At 45.5% G+C, this 23,707-nt stretch overlaps 1 protein-coding gene across 5 annotated transcripts in view; it reads left to right on the top strand.

Moving 5' to 3' along the window:
- Nucleotides 1–23,707, top strand: part of LOC110488444 (RNA-binding motif, single-stranded-interacting protein 3) — a 344,118-nt gene that overhangs the window by 313,180 nt on the left and 7,231 nt on the right. For 4 of the 5 annotated variants that reach the window (XM_036970691.1, XM_036970690.1, XM_036970694.1 and 1 more), the window contains 3 exons: nucleotides 2,908–3,004; nucleotides 5,403–5,453; nucleotides 19,902–20,012. In XM_036970691.1, the coding sequence (XP_036826586.1) occupies nucleotides 2,908–3,004; nucleotides 5,403–5,453; nucleotides 19,902–20,012 (259 nt within the window). The remainder of the gene's footprint in view (nucleotides 1–2,907; nucleotides 3,005–5,402; nucleotides 5,454–19,901; nucleotides 20,013–23,707) is intronic. The other variant, XM_036970692.1, reaches the window with a different exon arrangement.

The raw sequence follows: 23,707 nt of genomic DNA, 5'->3' as shown, positions 1-23,707 counted from the left end.
TGAATGGCGGTGTGCTCAATTTTATACACCTGTCAGCAAAGGGTGTGGCTGAAGCACAGGAAAAGTGTTTGTCTGCACTGGGCCTTTTAAAGCCTGTATTTCCTTGGCATTTTCAGACAAATATTAACAGCTGGAGAAACAACACACCAACATTGTTTCGTGAGGTCATGTTTTTTTATTCCACCTCTAGTTCAAGTCATTGTCAGTAATTTTAATCCAAGATTTCAAACGCATAAAATGTATTCAGGAATAGTGTTGAAGATAGCAATACAGAATCTACTGTAAGGAAGGCTTTTCAATTTTATAATTACAGTACCAGTCAAAAGTTTGGACACAGCTACTCATTCCAGGGTTTTTCTTTATTTTTTTATTTTTTTCTACATTGTAAAATAATAATAAAGACATCAAAATTCTGAAATAATACATATGGAATTATGTAGTAACCAAAAAAGTGTTGAACAAATCACAATATATATTATATTTGAGATTCTTCAAATTAGCCACCCTTTGCCTTGAAAGCTTTGCATACTATTGGCATTCTCTCAACCAGCTTCATGAGGCAGTCACCTGGAATGCATTTCAATTAACAGGTGTGCCTTGTTAAAAGTTAATTTGTGGAATTTCTTTCCTTCTTAATGTGTTTGAGCCAATCAGTTGTGTTGGGACATGGTAGGGGTGGTTTACAGAAGTTAGCCCTATTTGGTCAAATAAAAATTATGGCAAGAACAGCTCAAATAAGCAAATAGAAGCAATAGTCCATCATTACTTTAAGACATGAAGGTCAATCCGGAACATTTCAAGAACTTTGAAAGTTTCTTCAAGTGCAGTCGCAAAAACCATCAAGCGCTATGATAAAACTGGCTCTCATGAGGACCGCCACAGGAAAGGAAGGTCCCAGAGTTACCTCTGCTGCAGAGGATAAGTTCATTAGAGTTAATTGCACCTCATATTGCAGCCCAAATAAATGCTTCACAGTTCAAGTAACAGACACTTCTCAACATCAACTGTTCAGATAGGATTGTGTGAATTAGGTGAATAGTTGAATTGCCGCAAAGAAACCACTACTAAAGTACACCATTAAGAAGAAGAGACTTGCTTGGGCCAAAAAACATGAGCAATGGACATTAGACCAGTGGAAATCTGTCCTTTTTTGGTTCCAACTGCTGTGTCTTTGTGAGACGCAGAATAGGTGAACGTATGATCTCCATATGTGCAGTTCCTGTGAAGCATGGAGGAGGAGGTGTGATGATGTGGGGGTGCTTTGCTGGTGACACTGTCTGTGATTTATTTAGAATTCAAGGCACACTTAACCAGCAAGGCTACCACAGCATTCTGCAGCGATACGCCATCCCTACGGGTTTGCGCTTAGTGGGACTATCATTTGTTTTTCAACCCAACAATGACCCAAATCACACATCCAGGCTGTGTAAGAGCTATTTGACCAAGAAGGAGAGTGATGGTGCTGCATCAGATGACCTGGCCTCCACAATCACCCGACCTCAACCCAATTGAGATGGTTTGGGATTAGTTGGACTGCAGAGTGAAGGAAAAGCAGCCAACCAGTGCTTAGCATATGTGGGAATTCCTTCAAGTCTGTTGGAAAAGCATTCCTCATGAAGCTGGTTGAGAGAATGCCAAGAGTGGGCAAAGCTGTCATCAAGGCAAAGGGTGGCTACTTTGAAGAATCTAAAATATATATATTTATTTGTAATACTTTTTTGGTTATTAACTGATTCCATGTGTTTTTTCATAGTTTTGATGTCTTCACTATTATTCTACAATGTGGAGAATAGTAAAACTAAAGAAAAACCCTTGAATGAGTAGGTGTGTCCAAACTTTTGACTGGTACTGTATATGTAGCCTTTGTACAAAGCCCAAACATGATAGTTGAATCATAATATATAATTGTAATATATGCCATTTAGCAAACACCTTTATCCAAAGTGACTTACATTTTACAGAAGGGTACTTGGTCCCATGAATCAAACCCCATATTCTGGCGTTGCAAGCACCACACTCTACCAACAGAGGAGTGGTATAACATTGCACTTAACCAGCGAGGGGATAAAAATGACACCCAGGGATGTTAAAGTAGCCCGCCAGCTCTTTCCCCAAGAGCCAAACTCAACACTTTGGAATAGCCTTCTTTAAATGCATTGAGTTTTCCCAAACACTGTGGATTGAAGTCAGCCATCAGTCTAAGCCAGCCAACATGGTATATGGCCTTATTGCTCGGGGCGAAAACACAGACACACATTTTTTATGCGACGACAAAGCTCCATTTTTGACCTGATAAAACCAGACTTTTCAATCGAGAAGCCATAAGACACTTCGTGAAACTTTTATGCGCCCCCACGAAACACAATATATTGCGTGGTGTTTGATTTGAGCAGGCAAAAGGATGAAACAAGACAATGAAGAGCTATACCCACATGTAGGAAGCTCTGTCTGTACGGCCCTCAAAGGCTGACCATAGACGACTATGTGGGTGTGTTTATTGGTGTGCGTGGATCAATGGACATAAAAGGTATTTTAGTAGAGAGAGTGTTATCTGTTGTATGGGTTCATTCCAGTCCTTATGTGGAGATGGACTGGCTCGAGGAATATGTGTGGAAAAGATTTCATATGGTTCAATTAGAGGTTAGTACATAAAAAGCCTAAGGCGGAAACACACAAAAATGTCCTCACATATTGGTGTCTATAAATGAATGTTAATTCCCAATCAGCTTTTGGAAACAGTAGTTCCCTAACCTATCATTTTAATTAAACCTTAATAGGCACTTAATAACCATGATCATCCCCGATATTTCAATGCAAACAGTTGTAATGCATGGAGATCTATAGTGTCATCCAGTACCCAGGGTCTGACCTCCCTTTCACCTGCTCTGTTTCCTCTCTCCTCCTCAGGTTCTACACCTCGCCTTACAGTATCGCCACCAACCGCATGATCGCACAGACGTCCATCACGCCCTTCATCGCTGCTTCCCCCGTCTCCACATATCAGGTGAGTGGTGTACTGGAGTGTACCCAGAGGGAGATAACCGCGGGGCGGCTGGAGACTGGCTGGGAGATGGGCAAGCTGTGGGGCTGGAAAACAGCAAGAGGCTCTCGGAGATTCGTAACTTTGAAGCTTTCCTCATTGGTTTGCCAACAACGCTGGGATGAAAACACAACAGACGGAAAGTCTCGACTGAAAAATGAGCAGGAAATACACTGAGGGGGGGGGAAAGAGAAAAGCAACGCCCGTTAGGAATTAGAGTGTTGGGAAAAAACAAACAGTTTCTCCCTCGCTGTCCTGACCCTGTTGTGCTTTTCAAGTTTTTTGAAGCTGTCATACCTTTCATAGTAATTTTACATCCCTTTTTCCTGCTAACTGAATTCCACACTTTGCATCCCAGTTGATCCCTGGAACCATGTGAAACAGAGCGTTTCCATTTCTAAACACGCACAATTTCAAGCACCTCCAGATGTTTGACTGCAACAAGCAGAAGGGAAGAGACACTGTTCAGTTCACCTCCACTTTCCCCCGAGAGCACTCGCTGTTTATCATTGAGGCTGATTAGAATGCAGAAAGAGGGAGAGCAACAGGGAGAGAGAGATGGAACGAGAGAGTGAGAGAGATGGAATGAGAGAGTGAGAGAGCAAGATAGCGAGAGCGCTGGAGAGAGAGTGATAGGGAGAGAGAGAGAGAGAGATAAAGACGGAGAAGGAAAGAGAGAGGGAAGGGGGTTGGTTGGTGAAGGTTGGCTTGTCCGCCTTTCAGAAATGTCTGATTAAAACTCAGGTCCAGTGCTGGGGTGAGAAGTGGGCTGGAGCGCTGCGCTAATCCGCGTTCCGAAGGCTTCCCAAATTGATTTATCAAAAACAATGGCCTGGCTTTTGAGGAATATTAATCCTCACAGTTTCAATATTGGCCACGACCACTTCCTGATAATATTGCCCTTCAGCCAGGCAGCTACAGGCAAGGTGAGTCCTCCATCTTCTGCTCAAGTACAAAGAGTAGAGCAGGCAGGAAGCAAAGCATACGGTATGAGACAAAGGAATCACTTGTGGCCAAAATTATATTATTTCAGTTCTTTGTGGTAGAAAATATGAAGCCTTTTGCACTTTTTTTATTGGCTACTATTACATATAATCTGCTCAGATGCAGATCATTTATTGTTTATTGAATTGTGTCTTTTACAATTGTATTTATTTACTGGAAATAACAAACAAACTAAAACGATGGCTAATTCGCCAAATGCCCATTGTAAACAGTTTTTCTTTGGACTGTCTGTCTTTGGACTGTGTACGCTGGGAAAACATCCGGATTACTTTGTCACATGACAGTGGACAATCCATCCACTTCCTGGTCTAGCCATGCGGTCTGCCAGAGGTAGACAGACATCCTCAGACTAGACCACTGGACAACATAGTCAGTCACACAATGTACCTGCTTCTTATTAAGTCATCACTGCTGCTACTAATGCATCCATAATAATAATTAGTTAAAAAATGTTTTTACAAAAATCAATCTCAAGTCAAAACATTTAAAAGCACACGCAGGTTTAATCTTGTTGATGTCACGTGGAAATATTCTAAAGATGGACGATTAGGGAACAAAGCTTTGTCTCATCTCTCTTTTTTTCTTCCTGTTGTCTCGAGAACAAACATCGTGAGGAGGAAACAAACAATCATGGCTCTGTGCTATACAATAAAAACCCCTCACTTGTTTAGGCAAGCCCCAAATCATGGGCTTTAACGAGCTCAGAGGATTGGCGTTCTTATGGAAGATTAGCATCTGTTTGTCTTTGTTGAGTCCAATCATTTCCCCAAGGATCAATGGGCAGACGTGTGTGTGTGTGTGTGTGTGTGTGTGTGTGTGTGTGTGTGTGTGTGTGTGTGTGTGTGTGTGTGTGTGTGTGTGTGTGTGTCTCACTAGCTGTCTAATACTCCTCACCAGCAAATCTAAATGGTCCATTTCTTCAACTGTGGCTTCTCTCACGGTCGACAGCAGGAATTCTGTTGAACTGAATGGCCCACTCAGTCCAATAGAGCAGTAGATATTTTTCTGTTTCAGGGTTAGTTTGTGGGTTCTTGTCCCTCGATATTCGGATTGCCACTGTCGACTCAAGCTGGGTTGAGCCATCTTGTCCTGTGGCGTGACACGCTGTGCCTAATTCTGCAAATTCAAGGCCTGTGTGTTTTCAACTGGCCCGAGGCTCGTTAGCTTCGTCTTACCTCGACACGCCCACACTTCCCAGGCACGGAAGTAACAGTGGGAAAGGACAGGGCACAAGCATGCAGAGAAATAGCGTGACAATAGAAAACCAGTTATTGCACACTGTTGATTGTAAGGGAAAAGAGGTGGCATGGGTAACCTTAAGTCAATAATGACGTTTCATTTGATGTCTCCCTCATAGGTCCAGAGTACGTCATGGATGCCTCATCAACAATACGTTATGCAACCTACAGTAAGTGCAATTCCATTCTCTCTGTCATGTGATTTACTGTGTGTGCTCTAGCAGTCCCACGTGGACCTTTGACCTTTTGGGTTAGAGGTCGACAGATGCCTGATGTCTACTTTCACTTGCGGTAAATTCACAGTGCCATTCGGTTAACTCACCAGAAGAGTTACGAGCGCTTTGGACAGAATGTTATGACTCTTTCAGAATGTTGCAACCTCCAAGGCACTTTCTATGTGTTTAGAGCTAATATCAGGCAGCATTGGAATTGGTAAAGTAGATGCTCCATCTTCAAACTCCTCCTGTGGCAAGTCCACTTTCAGACCACCGCCGGAACTCACCCACAGACTCGAGCACCGAACCGAATTGTATCGCTGATAGCTAAATGATTCCTGCGCTGCTGTCTTGAATCACCGGAAACGATGTATGAAAGTTGGTCGTTCCATCGTGATAACCACTTGGATGTCCATTCGCTCTTTCTTAGGTGTTCAGACATGTGTTTCTGGTTGGGAACACACAGAGTTTATGGGTCTTGGTGGACTGTAGTGTGACTCAGCAGAATTTAACTAGCAAAGCAGAACACCAGCTAGCCTGCTCAATCTATCTCTGCTCAATCTATCTCTGCAACACACCAGGCCACCAGCACTCAATTCTGCAATAGTACTGCAATACTAATTATATCAGTCAGCGTTTCATGTTATATTAATCCTACATTACTAATAGATCCCATGTGGCTCTGGTGCTGCAATGCCAGGGTTGTGGGTTTCGATTCCCACGAGGGGCCAGTACAAAGATGTATGTACTCACTACTGTAAGTCGCTCTGGTTAAGAGCATCTGCTAAATTCTGAAAAAATGCTATAATAATAATATATGCCATTTAGCAGACCCTTTTATCCAACGTGACTTACAGTCATGTGTGCATACATTTTACATGTGGGTGGTCCTGGGAATCAAGCCAACTATTCTGCCGTTGCAAATGCCATGTTCTACCAACTGAGCTACACAGGACCGGCGTTTCATGTCATATTAACCCGTAAATGTTTATCATCCACAAGTTCAGCAGATCTCAAACTCAACCATTCTAGCTAGAATACAACCTCAATTATACCTAACTACTAGTGTATATAGTTGTTTTTGTTTCATTCATTTGGTTTCATGCATTTTTCACACAGAGTAGCTAATAATAACATTATAATAGCACATACTTTATTGCAACCGACTGATTCCCACTTAGGACAACTTAGTCTCTTGTTTAGGCAAGAGGCAATTAGTTGGTCTCGTGCATTAGAGCAGCCTGTATGAGTTGTTCATGAGAGCTGATGCTTTCAGAGCTCCTAATGGTTCTGCTGCTGTTGCATCCAATCTCCCATCCTGGCCCTGAGCTTTACTGCAGTATGTAGCTTTTTATACTGGTGTCATTGTGATGTGTTAGGCTATTGCCATGTTATCAATATTGCACTAATGTGAGGGACTGAAAATGCAGCCTTGTGTTTTGCAGAGAGTATATCAGGTTTCGGGTATGACCCAGATGCAGACAGTGTCGGGGAAATAAAAGTTTATTTCTAATACAGGGGCAGGCAAACGACAGGTTAAAGGCAGGCAGGGGTCAGTAATCCAGAGCGGGTAGGGTGCATAGGGTCCAGAATGGCAGGCAGGGTCAGGGCAGGCAGAAGAGTCAAAACCAAGAAGGACTAGGAAACAGGAGCAAGAAACAGACAGGAGCAGGGGAACAAATGCTGGTAGGTTTCATAAACAAAACGAACTGGCAACAGACAAACAGAGAACACAGGTATAAATACACAGGGGATAATGGGGAAGATGGGCGACACCTGGAGGCGGGTGGAAACAAGCACAAAGACAGGTGAAACGGATCAGGGTGTGACAGACTAGGGATATTCAAGTCAAATCAAATTTTATAGGTCACATGCGCCGAATACAACAGGTGTAGTAGACCTTACAGTGAAATGCTCACTTATACAAGCCCTTAAAAAACAATGCAGTTTTAAGAAAATTCCTAAAAAAAGTAAGAGATAAGAATACAAATAATTAAAGAGCAGCAGTAAATAACAATAGCGGGGCTATATACAGGGGGTATCGGTACAGAGTCAATGTGTCAATGTGCGGGGGGCACCGGTGTTGATGTAATTATGTAGTTGCCATACCAGGCAGTGATGCAACCCGTCAGGATGCTCTCGATGGTGCAGCTGTAAAACCTTTTGAGGATCTGAGAATCCATGCCAAATCTTTTCAGTCTCCTGAGAGGGAATAGGTTTTGTCGTGCCCTCTTCACGGCTGTCTTGGTGTGCTTGGACCATGTTAATTTGTTGGTGATGTGGACGCCAAGGACCATGAAGCTCTAAATTTACTCCACTACAGCCCTTTCGATGAGAATGGGGGCGTGCTCGGTCCTCCTTTTCCTGTAGTCCACATCATCTCTATCATCTTAATCATGTTGAGTGAGAGGTTGTCTGACCTCCTCCCTATAGGCTGTCTCATTGTTGTCGGTGATCAGGGCTACCACTGTTGTGTCATCAGCAAACTTAATGATGGTGTTGGAGTTGTGCCTGGCCATGCAGTCATGAGTGAACAGGGAGTACAGGAGGGGACTGAGCACACACCCCTGAGGGGCCCCTGTGTGGGGGATCAGTGTGGCGGATGTGTTGTTACCTACCCTTACCACTTGGGGGTGGCGTGTCGGGAAGTCCAGGATCCAGTTGCAGAGGGAGGTGTTTAGTCCCAGGGTCCTTAGCTTAGTGATGAGCTTTGAGGGCCCTACGGTGTTGAACACTGAGCTGTAGTCAATGAATAGTATTCTCACATAGGTGTACCTTTTGTCCAGGTGGGACAGAGCAGTGTGGAGTGCAATAGTGATTGCATCATCTGTGGATCTGTTGGTGCGGTATGCAAATTGGTGGGGGTCTAGGGTTTCTGGAATAATGGTGTTGATGTGAGCCATGACCAGCATTTCAAAGCATTTCATGGCTACAGATGTGAGTGCTACGGGTCAGTAGTCATTTAGGCAGGTTACCTTAGTGTTCTTTGGCACAGGGGCAATGGTGGTCTGCTTGAAACATGTAGGTATTACAGACTCAGACAGGGAGAGTTTGAAAATGTCAGTGAAGACACTTTCTAGTTGGTCAGCACATGCTCAGCGGCCTTGTGAATGTTGACCTGTTTAAAGGTCTTACTCACATTGGCTGCAGAGAGCATGATCACACAGTCGTCCGGAACAGCTGATGCTCTCATGCATGTTTCAGTGCTACTTAGAATAAGTTATTTAGCTCGTCTGGTAGGCTCGTGTCACTGGGCAGCTCTCGGCTGTACTTCCCTTTGTAGTATGTAATAGTTTGCAAGCCCTGCCACATCCAACGAGCGTTGGAGCCGGTGTAGTACGATTCGATCTTAGTCCTGTATTGACGCTTTATCCTGTTTGATGGTTCATCGGAGGGCATAGCGGGATTTCTTATACGCTTCCAGGTTAGAGTCCCGCTCCTTGAAAGCGGCAGCTCTACCCTTTAGCTCAGTGCGAATGTTGCCTGTAATCCATAGCTTCTGGTTGTGGTATGTACGTACAGTCACTATGGGGACGACGTCCTCAATGCACTTATTGATAAAGCCAGTGACTGATGTGGTGTACTCCTCAATGCCATCGGAAGAATCCCGGAACATATTCCAGTATGTGCTAGTAAAACAGTCCTGTAGTTTAGCATCTGCTTCATCTGAACACTTCTTTATAGACCGAGTCACTGGTGCTTCCTGCTTTAATTTGTGTTTGTTAGTAGGAATCAGTCGGATAGAGTTATGGAGTTATGGTCAGATTTGCCAAATGGAGGGCGAGGGAGAGCTTTGTACGCGTCTGTGTGTGGAGTAAAGGTGGTCTAGAATTTTTTTCCCGAATGGTTGCACATTTAACATGCTGATAGAAATGAGGTAAACTGATTTACGTTTCCCTGCATTAAAGTCCCCGGCCACTAGGAGCACTGCCTCTGGATGAGCGTTTTCCTGTTTGCTTATGGCGGAATACAGCTCATTGAGTGCGGTTTTAGTACCAGCCTCGATCTGTGGTGGTATGTAGACGGCTACGAAAAATACAGATGATAAACTCTCTAGGTAGATAGTGTGGTCTACAGCTTATCATGAGATACTCTACCTCAGGCGAGCAAAATCCTGTGACTTCCTTAGATATTGTGCACCAGCTATTGTTTACAAATGTGCCTTACCAGATGATGCTGTTCTGTCCTGCCGTTAGTGTATAACCCGCCAGCTGTATGTTCTTAATGTCGTCATTCAGCCACAACTCGGTGAAACACAAGATTATTACCGTTTTTAATGTCCCGTTGGTAGGATATACGTGCTTTCAGTTCGTCCCATTTATTTCCCAGCGATTGAACGTTAGCTAGCAGAACGGAAGGCAAGGGGCAGATTAGCCACTCTTCGCCTGATCCTCACAAGGCATCCTGGTCTCTTTCCGCGAAACCTATGTTTCTTTTTCCAGTGAATTCCGGGGATCTGGGCCTGGTTGAGTGTCCGTAGTATATCCCTCGCGTCCCACTCATTGAAGAAGAACTCCTCATCCATTTTGAGTTGAGTATTCCCAGTTCGGATGTCCAGAAGCTCTTTTCATTCATAAGAGACTGTAGCAGCAACATTATGAACATAACAGGTTATGAACAATGCGGAAAAAAACTAACAAAATAGCATGGTTGGTTAAGAGCTGATAAGATGGCAGGCCTACCCTCCGGCGCCATCTTGGACAGCTGGAGGATCTGAAGAAAGATCTATCCCCAAGCCATCCATTTACATTACGGTCATTTAGCAGACACTCCTATCCAGAGCAACTTACCAGGGTTGTGAGTGCATACATTTTCAGTATTTTTTCATACTTGTTCCCCGTGGGAATCAAACCCACAACCCTGGCGTTGCAAGCGCCGTGCTCTACCAACTGAACTACACAGGACTACCATCCCACTGGTCTTCATACACTACATCATACCTAAGGCACTGTGTGGGTCCTCCAGAGCCATATCTTAGACTTAGAGCATTTAGGGGTCCTAGTGAGTGAGATAATTTACACACAGGCAGTATCAAAGACGACTACTGTACATATGTGATGCCGGCCAAGCCGGAACAATGCAACACTATAGTTCCTGATCTACCACCAAAACCAACACCACTATCCATAGAGAAGCCCTCCTACCACCTACTACCCTACTGCTACTCCCTGCTGCGACCGTTACCACCTAGCCTCCCCGTCTCAGTTACCCCCACGCTGGGAGACAAGCAACATGTAATCTGGCCCCAGCGGGGCACCACTCCACCAGCCTCCCAGCCAGCTCCTCTCCTTCCCTCTCCAAGCCAGTCAACCGCCATGACGGGACGGGAGTCCCTGGTGCTACAGATGCTGCAGAGAGGAGAGGATCAAAGCGTGTGTGTGTGTGTGTGTGTGTGTGTGTGTGTGTGTGTGTGTGTGTGTGTGTGTGTGTGTATTGGATTGGTTAGGTGTGCTATATTAGTGTCTGTGGTTTATGCTGTTTACTGCACCGTATGTGTTTATTAAATAGAATAGGTGCTGCTATTGGACCTGGTGTCTCTTGGAAAAGAGATGTTATCTCAATGAGAAAAACCTGTATATATAAGTTCGGTTAAATAAAAATAAAACAGTTTAAATACAGTAGCGTCCCTTCTGCTCCCTCCCTATAGACCAGTGTGTCTTTCTCTCTCTCTCTGTCCGTATGGCCTTGTTCCAATGGCGCTGCATCCACAATCCACCAGACCGCCCCGTATGCCCTAACCTCAGCTGCCCCCCCCCTTCAACCTCCCTCCACTCGACCACCACCCAACCTGTCTCCTTATGTCTGCACTTATATTCTACCTGTACAATGGCCACATTGTGGGCCCCCCCCCCCCCCCCCCCGTGCTGCCGATCCAATGAAACACATTAAACTAGCGGCGCGTGCTAGCCTAGCGTTCAGGGGCTACTTCCAAGTATTAAAACAATTGATTGTGCTGCAATTTGGGGCTGTTGGCGTGCACAGCATGTTTAACCAATGGGCCATTCTGGGGGGAGTGTTCTCCTGGTGTCTGGCGCAATATGGAGGCGGCGGAGCATGGTAAAGGGAGAGGACATTGCCACAGCCAATCAGAATGACTTCGTCAGAGCGCAGACCTGGGTTCCTATTCTGGCTGTGCCGGGGTGGACATTACAAGAGTACACGGCCATTAAGGCCAGATCGTTCTTCAAGATGTCAAAACGTTCATAGATGACCAGCAGGGTCAAATAATAATCACACTTGTTGCAATAGGTCAGTAGCTCAGGAGTAAATTGTCAGTTGGCTTTTCATAACCGAGCATGACTGACTCCAGCCTCCTGGCACAGAGACTATTGCAGCATAGATAATGGAGGCTGAGACGTTGGGGGTCAGCGGACACTGTGGCCCCGTCCAACGATGCCCCCAGACAGGGCAAACCAGGCAGGATATAACCCCACCCACTTTGCCAAAGCACCGCCCCCACACCACTACAAGGATATCAACAGACCACCAACGTACTACCCTGAGACAAGGCTGAGTAAAGCCCACAAAGCTCTCCTCCACCGCACGAGCTCAAGGGGGTGCAAAACTGCTGAAGAAGATCACGTCACAGATTCAACCCACTCAAGTCAAGTATAGCGCAAAAGATCTGTCACGGTGTGATGCACCCCTCCTAGGGTCGGCATGGAAGAGCACTAGTCAGCCAGTGACTCAGCCCCCGTAATAGGGTCAGAGGCAGAGTATCCCAGTGGAGAGAGGGGAGCCGGCTAGGCAGGCAGAGACAGCAAGGGTGGTTCGTCACTTCAGTTTTTGCACCCCTGGGCCAGACGACATTAGACAAAATGATTTTGAATACTATGTGAACCCGGGTATGCTAGTGTGCTGCTTGTCGGTGGCAGTTTGAATTTTGAAGGAGTTAACATGATAAGTGAGAATTGAAAGTGTTCTTTGAGCAAGAGTTTGCAGGCTGCTGTTACATGGTAGAAACAGCAGTGTATCTTGTTTATCTCACTAGATTGAGTTTGACAACCGTAGCCTGAGTGCTCTATCCGTCAGCGTTGCGCTTTGTTAGGAGATGGGGAGAGAGAGAAAAATGAAAAGACAAACAGTTTGCAGAAATGTGTGTATCCTTGGACGAGAAGTGCTTAGAGCGAAAACTTCAAAAGAAAAATGACAGCTTGTTTTCAATTGCCGTTAAAAAAAACGGCTTCAACTCGCTTCTTTCTCTCCCAGTCCTTCACTTTTTCTCTCTCTCTCTGTTTATCTTTCCCTGTATCATTCTCTCTCACAGTCTCCTCCTCTCTCTCTTCTCCTTCTCCTGTCTCACTCCGTCTCCTCTCTCTCGCTCTCTCTCTCTTTCTCTCGCTCTCTCTCTCACTCTCTCTCTCTCTCTCTCTCTCTCTCTTTCTTTCTTCATCTCTCTCTCTCTTTCTCTCTCTCTCTCTTTCTCTCTCGCTCTCTCTCTCTCTCTCTCTCTCTCTCTTTCGCTCTCTCTCTCTCTCTCTCTTTCTTTCTTTCTTCATCTCTCTCTCTCTCTCTCTCTCTCTCACCTGTCCCTTCCAGTACTGAGGTTCTTTGAAGCTGTGGTGTACATGCCAGCTGGGAGGGTGGTGTTGCCAGCAGTACTTGGGCTGTGAGGTAATGCCTGCAGTAGATCAGTCAGCAGCAGACCTGGGATAGTTGAGTAGACTACACTGCAAACAATGTTAGTGTTACCTAGATGTTATTGTATTGAGATAATGAAGTTAAAATTGATTGAGTTGAGTTCATCGCACTCGCCAAGAAAAGGCATTTACTAGTTTTTAGTTGACATAGCTTACCCGGAAAATACATCAAGATCATTTGTATTGTTCTAAGATATTCTGACTTCAAGCCTTTTTCAAGCCTTTTTTTAATTAAGTAAAATGATCTGCCAGAGCACTAAGATAATTTGTCTTGGTAAGATGTCTTATTATTGGTTTTGTTTAAATAATCAAAATTGTCTGCCAGTGCAATGAGATACACTACATGACCAAAAGTATGTGGACACCTGCTCGTCAAACATCTCATTCCAACATCATGACCATTAATATGGAGTTGGTCCCCCCCTTTGCATCTATAATAGCCACTCTTCTGGGAAGGCTTTCCACTAGATGTTGGGACATTTCTGCGGTTACTTGCTTCCATTCAGCCACAAGAGCATCAGTGAGGTCGGGGACTGATGTTGGGCGATTAGGCCTGACTCGCAGTCGGCATTCCAATTATTCCCAAAGGATTTTGATGGGGTTGAGGTTAGGGCTCTGTGCAAGCCAGTCAAGTTCTTCCACTCCAATCTATACAAACCATTTCTGTATGGGCCTCACTTTGTGCACGGGCACATTGTCATGCTGAAACAGGAAAGGGCCTTCCCCAAACTGTTGCCACAAAGTTGGAATCACAGAATCGTCTAGAATGTCATTGTATGCTGTAGCGTTAATATTTCCCTTCACTAGCCAGAAACCATGAAAAACAGCCCCATAGCATTATTCCTCATCCACCAAACTTTACAGTTGGCACTGTGCATTGGGGCAAGTAGTGTTCTCTTGGCATCCGCCAAACCCAGATTTGTCCGTCGTACTGCCAGACGGCGAAGCGTGATTCATCACTCCAAAGAACGCATTTCCACTGCTCCAGAGTCCAATGGCGGCGAGCTTTACACCACTCCAGCCGACGCTTGACATTGCACATGGGGATCTTAGGCTTGTGTGCGGCTGCTCAGCCATGGAATCCCATTTCTTGAAGCTCCCAACGAACAGTTCTTGTGCTGAAGTTGCTTTCAGAGGCAGTTTGGAACTTGGTAGTGAGTATTGCATCCAAGGATAGACGATTTTAACTCCCTACGCGCTTCAGCATTCGGCAGCCCCGTTCTGTGAGCTTGTGTGGCCTACCAATTAGTGGCTGAGCCGCTGTCGCTCCTAGACGTTTCTACTTCAAAAAATAACAGCACTTACAGTTGACCGGGGCAGCTCTAGCTCTAGCAGAGCAGAAATTTGACTAACTGACACTAACGGTAGGATATATTTATTTAGGATTTATTTTAATTTTTTATGCACTTTAGAACCCTAGCCAGCTTCACATGGCCCCTGCTCCAGCAAACACACATTAAGATGCACACAGGCAAACACACACACTCCACTCTGCCAAACTACTGCAGCAGATAAACTAGCCAAGTGCAACATTGTTGTTTTTCCCAAGTGACTGATGTGCAGAATGCACCCTTGATATATGTGCTCACTCCAGTGTGCTGTTTTAGTATGTCTTTCATGTTTGTTCAGTAGAAGTTACACCATATTCACTGAATTCCTCTGCATGGTACCATAGTTGGTCTTTCTTGCAGCGACTTTAAACCTCAACTATCTCCCTTCATGGGAAGCACGGAATCATCCCACTGTATGATACACTTTGGTTCAGGGGGAGAACGTTTATGTTATGAATTTGATTCGTTTGGCAGAATTAGAGCCTGGGCCTCGGCTTGGTCTCCGGTTGTCCTCGAGCTGCTCTCATTGTGTGCGCGCCCATTCTGTAAAATGGCTCTGCTGGTTTTCCCTTCAGCTACTGTGTCACTGCCAGCCAATATGGTTACAAAGGTTGATGTCTGTTCTGAGTTGTAGACTGTTGGTTTGGCGTATAGAAGATGTACAGATATAGCCTGGGTGCCAATCTGTTTTTGCTCTCTTGCCAACTCCTAATGGAATTGTCATGCTGAACATTTGGTTTGATAATGACAATGGTGTATAGGCAAAAGCACAAACGGATCTGGGATCAGATTAGTATTGATATTATTAGTGATATTGATGTTTTACTGGCTTGTAGTGTGGAATGCAGTTTTGTCAGAGTCGCTTACAGTACATTTCATTTTGATTCTACAAGATCAATTTGGAGAAATGTGTTCATTCCCCCATGCTATTTCCTCACCTCAATAAAACATCAACTGCTCTGACATAGATTCAAATCAAATCCCACACAATCCTTGTCCCTCACAGATTCTGGAGGCTGCTTCAGGGAACGCCGGGCCAGCGTTTTGTTTTTTTGGTACCCGTTACCATGGCGACCGCTGCCACCCCCCCCCCCCCCCCCGACGTTGTAAATCACCACGCCAGAGTTTCCAGGCACTCACATGGGACAGTGAGACAGTCAGAGACGTGTCGTAAAAGTGCTGTGACGGTCAGGGCGGCTGACATCTGGGGAGGTGAGGTAGTCTCAGCAGAGCATATCACAGCCACAGTGTGGGCTGTTGTTCACTTGTGGGGTCATCGACGTGTCCGCTATAACACATCATTTAGTGTGATACAGCCCCACTGCTGTAGTGTATCGTGTGAAGATCTTTTAGAAATGCTTAGTGTCTCAGTTTGTCTCGTCGTCTCTTTTTGTTTCACTTGGGTCCCTCTCTGCGTTTTTGTTCGTTAAGGACCGTCTGGTAAAACGAGATAGGGGGATCTCTAGGCGTAGTCAAAAGAAAAAAAATCCAACACATCCTGTCACAGTGGGTCATTGTTGTACCTCAGACTTGTGTCTTAGCCTTCACCACGTGGGGTCTTGTAGGCAGGCTGCTGCAAAGCAAGGGCAGACGTCTGTCTGTCTGTCTGTCTGTCTGTCAGCCCTAGGTGGGATTCATGTTGTGGATTAGAGAAATAGACTCCACAATCCAGCCTCCCGTCTTAGGGCTTACAAGCCTGGAAAGGTGCCCGAGGCCTTGGAACCTGGTGCAGCTATGGAAGGCAGCACACAAAGACTATCTGAAATAGCATGCTGCTCACCATAAACACACACACACTAACACTGAATGACTTGTGCAATTTCCCGAACACTAGTAGCCTAACCTCCTTTTTTCCCTCTGCGGGTGCTTTGGTGGTGGTGCACAATACATACATTATGAAGGTGGGCAATCCTGGTATTAGGGGCCCAGTGCCTCTACAGTTAGCCAGCTCAATCAGGGGGTTGTCTGTAAAGCCCGCTTCACATCAGACCGAGGGCATTACAGCCCGTCTAACAGCCTTGATGTCTGACATCTCGCCGTCTTTAACTAACTAGCTACAGTTTATCTGCTTCTCCTGTTAGCAACCCACACACACTCAGTATACACACACAGTCAGTATGACATACACACACACTCAGTATGATACACACACACACTCAGTACGACATACACACACACTTAGTATAATACACACACACACTCAGTATGATACACACACTCAGTATGATACACACACACACACTCAGTATGACATACACACACACACACACAATCAGTATGACACACACACACACACTCAGTATGACATACACACACACACTCAGTATGACATACACACTCAGTATGACATGCACACACACACACACACTCAGTATGACATACACACACACACTCAGTATGACACACACACACACTCAGTATGACACACACACACACACTCAGTATGACATACACATACACACTCAGTATGACATAGACACACACTCAGTATGATACACACACACACTCAGTATGATACACACACTCAGTATGACATACACACACACACACACACAATCAGTATGACATACACACACAATCAGTATGACATACACACACACTTAGTATGCCATACACACACACTCAGTATGATACACACACACACTCAGTATGACATACACACACGCACTCAGTATGACATACACACACACACTCAGTATGACATACACACTCAGTATGACATGCACACACACACACACTCAGTATGACATACACACACGCACTCAGTATGACATACACACACACACACTCAGTATGACATACACACACACACTCAGTATGACATACACACTCAGTATGACATGCACACACACACACACACTCAGTATGACATACACACACACACTCAGTATGACACACACACACACTCAGTATGACACACACACACACACTCAGTATGACATACACATACACACTCAGTATGACATACACATACACACTTAGTATGACACACACACACAATCAATATGACATACACACACAATCAGTCTGACATACACACACACTCAGTATGATACACACACACACTCGGTATGACACACACACACACACACACACTCAGTATGATACACACACACACTCAGTATGATACACACACACACTCAGTGTGATACACACACACACTCAGTATGACATACACACACACACTCAGTATGACACACACACACACACTCAGTATGACACACACACACACACTCAGTATGACACACACACACAATCAGTCTGACATACACACACACACTCAGTATGATACACACACACACTCTCAGTATGATACACACACACACTCAGTGTGATACACACACACACACACTCAGTATGACATACACACACACACTCAGTATGACACACACACACACTCAGTATGACACACACACACACACTCAGTATGACATACACACACAATCAGTCTGACATACACACACACACTCAGTATGATACACACACACACACTCAGTATGATACACACACACACACTCAGTATATTATACACACACACTCAGTATGACATACACATACACACTCAGTATGACACACACACACTCAGTATGACACACACACACACTCAGCATGACATACACATACACACTCAGTATGACACACAGACACACACTCAGAATGACATACACAGTATGACATACACACACTCAATATGACACACACACACACTCAGTATGACATACACACTCAGTATGACCCATACACACTCAGTATGACCCATACACACTCAGTATGACATACACACACACACTCAGTATGACATACACACACACCGACACAAACAGTATGTCTGTGTGTCATACTGAGTGTGTATGTGTATGTCATACTGAGTGTGTGTGTGTGTGTGTGTATGTCATACACACTCAGTATGACATACACACACACACTCCGTATGACATACACAGTCAGTATGACATACACACATGCCGACACAAACAGTAATTGAATATAGACTCAAAAACACGTCCTCATACATATCAGAATCTCATGAATATATATTATCTAGTATATCATTCTTAAACACACACACACACACACAAACTAGACAAATCATTCTCACCTCTTTTGCTGGCTCTCCTTGGACTCACAAAGACAAACACACACACACACACACACACAGACAGTCAGACAGACAGACAGACTCACACACACACACTCTCGCAAACACAGAAAATCGAAATCATAAATCGGCTTAACTCTCCCCGACACATCTGTGAATTAAGCCCTTCCGTTACTCTCCGTTTCCCATTATAAAAGCATTGTCAGCCGCTGAATCGGTTACAGGTATCCTTAGCTCTGTCCTGTCTCTCCCTCAATCCATCTTCTTCACCTTTTTCTGTCTCCCAATATCCATCTAACTCCCCCACTCCTCTATCCCCCATCTCTCTCTCTCTGTCTATCCCTCTCCCTTATCTCCCAATCTCTCTCTCTGCTGTCACCCGCTTTTCCATTACCCTCTTCCACCCTCCTCTCTCCAGCCCGCCTTCCCTTCTTTTTTGCTGAGATGAAACTCCGGGAGGGATTGGGCCTTACATGCGTGCAGAGGGGGGGAGTGGAGAGATGGGCAAGAGAGAGAAAGACAGGCGAGAGAGAGGCAGGAGAGAGAGAGAAAAATAGGAGAGAGATAAAGAGAAAACAAAAGAGACAGGGAAAACAAAAGAGAGAGAAAATGAAAGTGAGGGAAGAGAGAGAGAGTGATGGGAGAGAGGAAGCGAGAAAGAGAGAGAGGGGGAGAAAGAGAGCGGCCTGCCACACAGCAGCAGTGTTCTGAACGCCAGGGAGGAGACAGCCTCAGCGATTCTGACAGGCCATGTCTGCTCAGTTTGTTCTCCAATCGTCCCACACAGTCACCAGCAGGGTGTGCACACACACACACACACACACACAGGAAGACAGACACAGTAGACAAATTAGCGAGGGAAAAGCGAGTAAAAGAGGAAAGAGTCGGAGCCCAGGAAAAAGGCTTTGTTTCTGAATGCCTCACTCCAGAGGTTTGGCTGGTAGAGAGAAGCGAGAAGCAACTCGCTTCGTGACGAGGCGATGAAAGAGCAGCCATGAATTCTTCACATTCCCTCTTGTTCCATCCAGAGCGCTTTATGAAAAAGAACACGTTACCGCTACTGATCCGCCTGTTAGGGCTACACGTGTCGCAATAGCATGAGGGGAAGAGATGTGTGCCGACCACAGACAATCAATGAACCAGTCGCGTACAGCACATCGGCAACATCAACAGGTATAACAGCGGGTATTGTTTCTCTGATGCTCTGCTGCGCCAACGCTCAACAACCCATTGATGTATAAATTGCCACTTTGTTCTCCGCCCACCGATTGGCACTATTGCCTTAACATGCCCTCTACCCCCCCCCCCCCTTTCCCCCTCTCCCCTCCCTCAGGGTGCAGTGATCACCCCAGCCATGGACCACACCATGTCCATGCAGCCTGCCAACATGATGGGCCCGCTCTCCCAGCAGATGAACCATCTGTCCCTGGGCACTACAGGAAGTGTGAGTACTGTACCATCCATGGACCCCTCCATACTGGGTCTACTTGAGCTAAATCATATCACTTTGAGAATGCACCGTTGTATGTCCTATTCACGTCCAATAATATCACTCCGAGACGGCAGCTATCTTTCCTACCATGCCTCCTGTATCTAATATATAAATAGCAGATGATTTCATCCAAGGCGTCCTTACGGTCACGCGTGCATAGATTGTTTTCGTATGGGTGGCCCCAGCAGAAGTCGAACCCGCGAACCCCCTTTGGTGTTGTAAGAGTCGTGCTCTACCGACCGAGTCACATAGGACCGTATCTACTAATATTCTCTGGAGAAACAGGAAAAGGTCTCTTTAATTGTGGATGAGGTTTCGGTCAGTCGACCTTCCTCAGATCATTTTTCTTGTTTCTCCAGTTTTGCCTTCTGCCTCCAACACCTTCACCAATCAGCTCTGGGTGTGCGGTACATTCTGCCTGAAATCATATTTCTCTGAAAGCCTGCATCTCTACTCAAGGAAAACACTACCTTTCACGGACTGTAATCAGGGGCATAGCTTATATCTTTACATCGACTCAAGCCACATACGGTAGTCTCACTCTCAACTCTGTACTTGAACAGTATCGGCGGCAGATTTGGTTCCACCGTAGCTTCACCGTAGTGTTCATGTCCTTACCTAATAGTACAGGATTCTACGGTCAGTGCCGTATCTACAGCAGCAATATCTATGTCTAAGGGTCAGACAATGGCACCGGTGAATTAAATTCTTTCTGCGTTTACCTAAATGAAATGTGTGGATATATCTCTGAAAGTGTCTCCATGTCCAACATGGAAAATCCGTCACTTGGTGTGTGTGAACAGCAAGATGTTTGACAAGCGTATCTCCTTTAATATCCCAAAGTTGAACAGATTTCCCATTGACTAGAACAACGAGCCTCACTGTGAACGCCAGGCGATATGATGACTCCTCTAACCCGCTGAATCACACATCAACCATATCACTCCAACCAGCTTCCTGCTTTCCCCCTTTTAGAAAGGGACCCCCCCCCCCCTCCCTCCCCCCTTGTGTCAGGAGATTTAGAGGTGTCACACACTATCCAGTCTTCCACTTCCTGCTCTAACCCTATGTCTCCAGGGGCAGAGGGGGCTTAGTTTACTCCAGCACTGGGTCTTGAGTGTAATCGCGTGATTGAAACAGTGCTGCATTGTACAGTTACCGCCGGCGCCATGTGTTTCCAGATGAGTTGTCAGCAACTGCGACGCCATGTTGGCTCTGGGATGAAAGAATGACCCTAATCTCTCCCAGCTGTGCTAACAGGCAGGATTGGAGCGAGTGAATCTACGTTGATGGGTTTTGATGTGTGATGAATATAAATGAAAAGCTCCTTTCTACCCGACTACAGCCCCGAGGCACTACACTGTATGTAGACTATTATGTGTGCTGCATATAGCATGCAATGCCCTGATAATCTATTGGGAAGAAGCCATGTGTCTTCTTATCATGCGGTTCGGAGCCAGATGGGAAAGCCCCTTTATGGTTGCCTCATAGGAAGAACCTGTGGAAACAGGTTATGACTAGGTATATTCGTATGATTTTAACATGGAGTGTTTACATATGGTGAGCTGTTTTACGTCATGTCATTCATGCTGCTCTGTCCTAGGAAAGCCTCAGTCAGCACCTGTCTGTCCTCACAGTCAACAACCAAAATGGCCGCCACACCTCAGAATACTTTTGGCTGTTCTCAAAGTCCCTGTGGTGACATGGCTGTGGCTTTTTTCTTTTCTCCCAAAGGAAATAACTAAGTGTTCCCATTCTGCCCCAGGAGCGGTGACCGTAGGTTTCCGAGAATACAGACGTATTTTTACGGTAAAGAATGAGTATAGGAATGTCGGCACCCGTTAAACGGTGGTGAGGAAAGTTCCTCGTTACGAAACGGCTTTGAAGGTCAACACAGTTCTACTCCGCTATCAAAATGTGGCGGTAACCTCAACTCACTTTGACAACGTTATTGTCTTGTTCTTGTTTTCAGTTGGCATTCCTAGATATTGTTTCAAATGCTTGATGTTGCTACTTTTCATGTATATTATGCCAATGGCCCTCACCCGTTTGTTAGATTCTGCCCTTCGTATTTAAATCCGACAGTGCCTTCAGCACAGTGACACAGTTGGGACATGACAAGAGGTGACCTTCCTTCCCCCTAAGCTATCCTTCACATCCAGCTCTGGTCGTCATGGCGACAGTGGCTGACAGACAGGTTGTTGGTCAACTCAGTGGACTCGTCCCCAGTAAAGAGGGATTAGCGCACCACGCTGTCCCTTTTTATCCTCCCTGGGAGCAGCGATGTCCCTCCGGGCGACGGGTTCTTAGGCTCACCCTCCTACAGGTTAACACTGGATCAGACTGGAGAACCAGACAGGCTGCTGCTAGAACCCATCCTCCACACAGCTTTTCTTACTAGCACTGACTTTCCTAATAGGACTGAGGATGTGGTTGTTTCACCTAGCTATCTTAAGGTGAATGCACTAACTGGAAGTCGTTCTGGATAAATGGAAACAAGCGAAGAAATGGATTCCCGGTCTAGTAATTCTATGTCTATGTGGATAACAGTGATGAAGCAAGGCTAGTCTGAGCCCTCATCCCTCATAGACGTTGTATGAGCATGGATACGAGTGGGCATCCTGTTGTACAGTGTGACTGTAATAGTAATGGATCGAGTTTGTATGGTATATATTTTTTTCCGCCTGGTCTCATAGGGCCTTGCATGGTGTGACAGGAGTACTGCGTCATTGCCCAGCAAGACATTTCCATAGCATATGTCCTCCTTTATTCTTCAGTTAAACATCCATCTCTGTATGGATGACCACAAGTGTCACTCTCTCTGCATACAAATGCAGAGAGAGTATCTGTTGTATTAGGCCCAGGCGTATACGTGAAGTGAAATAGAATGGTGAATGCCGCAAGCCGGCTGGTTCCATCAGGCTAGTAATGCCCCGCAGGGAAGATGCAAATCTTATGAATATCTCTAAAGTGGAACTCATCAGTATCCATTCTGATGCTGTGCCACCATTAATTACCTACAGCGAGTTGCTGCCGGAACCCGGTATGTACTGTAGACGGACAGATAGAGAGGGAGTTGTCTTCCCTGCACCCCACTGGTGCTCTTGGCTGTGTGGATAGTGCAGTGAGAGGGATCCTTACGGAGTCCACTCACGCCACCCTCGTTAAGAACACAGGCCGAGGCCACCTCGCGCTCATCAAACATGCCATCTGCTCGAGGCTTTTTGTGTGTGTGTGTGTGTGTGTGTGTGTGTGTGTGTGCGCGCGTGCACACTCGTTATCTCGTGTGTGTACTATCTACTATCTATACTACTATCTATACTACAATTAGAGGACCTTCATTTGGCCTAGACATGACCCCCGCGAGCGGTAATGCCAAAATGAACTGGCCAAAATGATCTTGCTCGTTTCAGCCAATTATTCCACCAACTTTACACGCGCTGTCAGCTCTCCCTGTCAACCCCTGACATGTCAGGGCGCTGGGGACTGTAAAGTCAGGGTCATGTAAATGGGTTAGCGGAAAGGTCAGGGAGGCTGAAGACGTTCCTTTGTTAAGCCCCCTTATCAAGCTACAGAGAGATATACCATTTCAAAAGCCTGTCTCTGCTTGACACATCGGTTTTGATATCGCTAATTAAGTTCCGCTT

This window comes from Oncorhynchus mykiss, chromosome 32 (genome assembly GCF_013265735.2).
Source record: "Oncorhynchus mykiss isolate Arlee chromosome 32, USDA_OmykA_1.1, whole genome shotgun sequence".
NCBI classification, from domain to species: domain Eukaryota; kingdom Metazoa; phylum Chordata; class Actinopteri; order Salmoniformes; family Salmonidae; genus Oncorhynchus; species Oncorhynchus mykiss.
The sequence above is the reverse complement of the archived record's forward strand: the minus strand, read 5'-3'. Positions and strand labels throughout refer to the sequence as shown.